The sequence below is a fragment of the Vigna umbellata genome, chromosome 1 (genome assembly GCF_029865625.1).
Source record: "Vigna umbellata cultivar VRB3 chromosome 1, Vumbellata_1.0, whole genome shotgun sequence".
NCBI classification, from domain to species: Eukaryota; Viridiplantae; Streptophyta; class Magnoliopsida; order Fabales; family Fabaceae; genus Vigna; species Vigna umbellata.
The window spans coordinates 24,114,499-24,119,714 of NC_142165.1; the positions used below are offsets into that span (position 1 = coordinate 24,114,499).

The 5,216-nt window shown below is 31.9% G+C and overlaps 1 protein-coding gene and 1 non-coding gene across 2 annotated transcripts; one reads left to right on the forward strand and one right to left on the reverse strand.

The window, feature by feature from the left end:
* Positions 1-1,081: 1,081 nt before the first annotated feature.
* On the reverse strand, positions 1,082-1,163 carry LOC124840924 (small nucleolar RNA snoR117). Its single transcript, XR_007029079.1, has one exon. It is a non-coding gene; the product is annotated as a small nucleolar RNA snoR117 (small nucleolar RNA).
* A 2,007-nt stretch (positions 1,164-3,170) lies between these two features.
* Positions 3,171-5,216, forward strand: LOC124840923 (protein neprosin-like). Its single transcript, XM_088113490.1, has 7 exons — positions 3,171-3,308; positions 3,392-3,478; positions 3,562-3,753; positions 3,848-4,006; positions 4,372-4,428; positions 4,513-4,659; positions 4,769-5,216. Exons 1-7 carry the CDS (start codon positions 3,171-3,173, stop codon positions 5,138-5,140), a joined length of 1,152 nt encoding a protein of 383 aa, XP_087969616.1. The 3' UTR covers positions 5,141-5,216.

Here is a 5,216-nt window from a genome sequence, read left to right on the forward strand (position 1 = left end):
GGAAGATCCAATTTGGAAGTTATGCTTGGATCCCAAAGAAGGGTCATTATAACAAACAAGGAATATGTTACATGGGTAAAAGCAATAAAATAAATTCAAAGAAGTTTTCTTATTTGAGTAAACCTTCATCTATTATTTGATTTTACTGTAACATTATTAGTCATACTGCAAAATCTTGTTATTATAAGAAAGTTGGTGTTCCCAAGGGAAAATTTAAGTGGATTCCCAAGAAACCAACTCAGACCACTAACAGCAAAGACCTCAAGTTCATTTGGGTACCTGCATCAAGACCTTATGACTGTTTTACAGGGAAATGAAAGAAATTGGAGGCACAAAAACTCAAGCAAGGATTAAAGGATGAATCGTATACTACTTGAGGTCTTCAAGTGGTAACAAGATTTAATACTGTCAAATCATGCATCATTCGTTTATTGTAAACATTCATTTTGATGTATGTATTGATACGTCCTTGATTGGAGTGAAATCTTGTACGAAACATATTGTGTGAATTTTAACCAATTATATAAATAATGTAATCAATTAGACTTTTCTCAGTATTTATGTGTTTTTCAAAAACCTGAGATTAGTCGCATTTTAATCGATTAAGGAACTTATATAATCGATTAAGATTTTTTCACTATTTGTTGTGATTGTTGTTTCAGTGTGTTGAATTAAAATAGAGAGCTACTCCCTCCACCACCCCAAGTCCTCCCTACACCTCCTCAAAAAAATTTTAATTACAAATTACCCTTTTTACTCTAACCATTTACCTTTTTTACTTTTATATGAAACACTAATTCCTTACCACTCATTTTCACTCACAGTAGCACCCCCCCCCCCAAGTCTCAGTTTCTCTCTTTCTTTCATATCCGTTTTTTCTATACCATTCTCCATATCTAACCCCTCCAACTCTTAGTTTCTATCTTTCTTTCATATATATTTTTTCCTCTACCATTCTCAATATCCATTTCCACTTCATTCTTTCTTTCTTCTTCATTTTGGTCTCTACTTGTGTGTTGCTGGTGTGGTGGTGAAAAACTAACACGAAAACGATTATTATTCAGAAAAGTCGAAAGAACAAAGGCCTCAGATTTAAGAATTTGAGCATTCATCAAAGACAGAGTCTTAGATGGTACGAACAAATTGATCATGCATTACCAGCCAAATGCAGACGCAGAAACGCAAAAAATAAAGAAAAAAAAATTCAAAAACAATATCAAATTTGCCCAAATTATGCAAGTAGCAAGCGAGGCTGTGAATGGGTGGATTGCAAATTAAATAGGCGAAAATGAAATGAAACCCTAATTTTCCTCTACGAGTGAAACTACAGTTGTATACTCCATCTTTTTGCTTCAGCCCAAATCTTTCAAGAGCTTGTTACTAGGCTTAACGTAGTATGCATTTCATTTTAATGTATTTGAATATACATTTTGTTTGTTGTGCTCGTTGGTTGCCTGTGTGTTTTGTGTGCAGAAGAAGAAGATAATCGTGCAAGCCTCAATGGACAAGGCACATTCATTTCTCCTTTAACGAATGTCGAGATCCGTTCATGGATGTTGACATCCGTTTAAAAATCAACACATTTTCACATCCATTACCGTGCTTGTGAAGCTCGCAGGACCACCTTTAACCACCATCACTAAGAGGAAGCTTTGCCACCACCGAACCTTCTTGCACCACCACTAAGTTTTGTCACTTTTTTTAATCACTGGAGAACCAACAAAGCTTTGCTACCTCCAACCAAATACACCACAATAACTACACACTACACCACCATACTTTTAGTAAACAAAAGTCACAATAGGGGAGAAGAAGATTGGAAGTAAGAAAAGAGTGAGACGGAGGTGGAAGAAACAAATCTCAAAGAGAGAAGAGAGTAAGAGAAAGCTGGGGGTGAGGCTATGCTAGAGTGAAAGTGAGAAATGATTTAGGATTTGGTAAATAAATAAGGTTAAAAGTAAAATAATTAAAAATTAAAGGGTAATTTATCATTAAAAATTTTGTTAGGAGGTGAAGGGAGCAAAGGTGATGGTGGAGGGAACAACGCCCATTAAAATAAGCAGTTAAGCTATTTGGGTAATCGATTAAATCTAGAAGTTTGTGTTGTTATGTTTAAAGTTTTGGATTTCCCTCTAAACTTAATCCATTAAGGAAAAATCCTAATATGTTAAATTGTTCATCAAACTTTCACCCTGAATCACTCTCCTACTCTATCTCAAAGTCACTTTGCTTCAAGTCATCCTTTATATTCATTGCAAATGGCTTCTTCATCTCAGCGTAAATGCATCAAAACTGTTGGCCGAAAATCATGAGCCTCAAATCTTGAAGGGTGGATAGTGAAGAAGAAGCCCAAAAAGCTTTTATTGACCACTAGAAGATGAGGAAAATCATTCCTCATAAATACGCTATCAAATTTCTTCAGAAGGGAAAGTTTTACATTTCGAGAATGGCTTGAAAGACAAGGATTGAAGTCCTTCGTGAAAATGACAGAACCATGGTATAAGTTTCACTTTATAAGTTTTTTTTTAAAATTCTAAATTATAAGAACTCAGATTTCATAGTATCAACTTCATCTCATTTTATGTTTTGTGTATGACATTAATGTCTTTTCAAATTGAAAGTTATTGGTCCTTCTATTGAACTTTATATCCTCTTGAACATTAACCCATACAAAGAAAAAATATAATGCAATCTCTTGAAAATTATTATTAATATAATTATTTAAAATATAACTGATTACAATTTCTTAGTAATAAAGATTAATGAATGCAATACTGAACATAATAGTTGACTATAATTCCTCCATGATCTCAATTTAGGCAACAATAAATTTAAAAATAACATTTATAAATTGTAATCAATAAATCATTTAAAACACAATAATTGCAATCCATCTTTCTACAATGACGTATAACATTTAGTTATAATTAGGTTGAAATAATTCTTTTATTAGAAGTGCAAACTATTAGAATTCAGTCAACGTAATAAAAATAATATTTTTAGCAATAATATAATAATCATTTATAACTGATTTTTTTTTCTGTTGATTCATACAATGCAATTATCCTCCAATCTTTCTTGAGTGCTAATGGCTATAAAGAGGCAATCGCACAAGGTGATCCAATAGACACTCATATTTTATTTGATAGATAGAAGGATCTGCATAAGAAATGATCAAGATATTACTCTTTGTATTGTGGTTCGTAAATAGTCATGATAGTAATAGAGTTCATGCTATTCACATAGATGATTTGGAGATAGAAACACAATTAAAAATTATTAACAAACCCTCTGTTAAAAGCATTCAAGTGCGTATTCTTCTTCTGTTCCATTCTATTTTACTTTAGGTATGATTAATTTTTTTATATATTATCTATTTTGAATTTTATAGACAAAGTTTGGATATATTGTTGATTGCGTTGATATTCACAAGCAACCAGCATTTGATCATCCTTTATTGAAAGATCATAAATTGCAGGTACATTATTTTTTCTTAATATTTTTAAATGAGATTAACTTTTAGTCAATTATACTTATAATATTTGTTTTATTTATTTACAGAGAATGCCTAGTTATAAGTCATTTGAAAAGATAAATACGAAAGATTCATCGAATGAATTTATATTTGGACTTCAAAAAGAAAAATGTCCAAACGGAACTGTTCCCATTCGAAGAACAACAAAAGATGAACTCATTCAGGGAAAATTATCATTTTATAATCAAAACATGTTTGAAAGTGTTCCCGGTGTTCATGTAAGTTTTTCTCAGATTTTGTAATTTTATTTCTATGGAATGCATGTCTCATTCTTTGTTTTTATTTGAATCATCATTGAATTCAATTTTGTAGGCTGCAGAAATATATGTTACACCAGATTTCAGTCCTTTTTATAAAGTTAAGGGAACAAACAGCATTTATAATCCAAGACTCAGGACCAAGGTTCAAGAAAGTCTTGCTCAAGTATTTGTTGCGAATGGAGGCAATAACAAAATTTCTTTGGGGTGGCACGTGAGTTTTAATTGAAATAATTATTATTAAGTTAAATTAATATATTTTTCTTTTTTAAAAAATATTGTATTTTATCCCTAAACTAAATTGTAAAGTGTTTCACTTTTATATTTTACGAAAGTCATATAAAACATCTCTTCAACGCATTACATATAACATGTGAATGTTATATATTATACATATTTTACATGTTGTGAAAATTGATGTTTTACGTAACTTTCATAAAATAAAAAGACTAAATATTTTATAATTTAATTTAGAGATTAAATACAATTTTTAACAATATTTAAAGAATAAAAATATATTTAGCTCATTATTACATTTATTGAGGTTTTTTTATACTTATCATTTAATCTGTGTTAAAGGTGGCTCCACAAATATACGGTGGTAACAGTGCAACTTATTTCTACTCACTATGGACAGTAAGAAGAAGAGACTTGTTTATAATCTTTACTTTCTTTTTTTTCTAGTAAAAAGATCCTCACTAACCTTATAAAATGTTGCAGACAGATAATTTCGACAAGACGGGATGTTACAATCTCCAATGCCCAGGTTTTGTCCAAACGCATCCGTATATGTTCCTTGGTTCACGCGTGGGCAAAGTATCTATCTACGGAGGGCGTTCCATTGAGACTAATTTTACTATTACTTTGGTGACGTCGATGTCTATACAACTTCACAATCAACTGTATACAACTTTGAGTGTGAAAATTAAGAATAATGTTATGTCATTGACAAAAAAGTATATATATACATTTTCAGGACCGAGAAACTCAAAATTGGTGGCTGAATCTGTTTGGGCATGATGTTGGATATTATCCAGGGAGATTATTCTCAAACCTGACCTCGGCAGAGAGAGTGGGGTGGGGTGGGAGAACATTTACTCCTCCTAACACTATCAGTCCTCAAATGGGATCTGGTTATTTTCCAGATAACAACTTTGTTCATGCTTGTTACTTTATATATATCTCCATTCAAGATCGAGGAAGAACAGATTTTGGACCTGAAAAACACATGACAGAGGCTTTTGTCGACGACCCTGATTGTTTTAATGCCGAACACTATGGAGATGAAGGAGGAAATGTCGGAAATACAATCCAATTTGGAGGACCCGGTGGCCAATGTGGTAATTGAATCAACACAGCATTTGTATATCCGTCCATCATTAACTTATGAAATCTTCAACCTTGCTTTTGCTTCTAAACTTTAG

Coding starts and splice junctions, on each gene's coding strand:
- LOC124840923 (XM_088113490.1), top strand. CDS start 3,171: ATGATCAAGATATTACTCTTTGTATTGTGGTTCGTAAATAGTCATGAT. Junction 3,309..3,391: donor CCTCTGTTAAAAGCATTCAA/GTGCGTATTCTT, acceptor TGAATTTTATAG/ACAAAGTTTGGATATATTGT. Junction 3,754..3,847: donor AAAGTGTTCCCGGTGTTCAT/GTAAGTTTTTCT, acceptor TCAATTTTGTAG/GCTGCAGAAATATATGTTAC.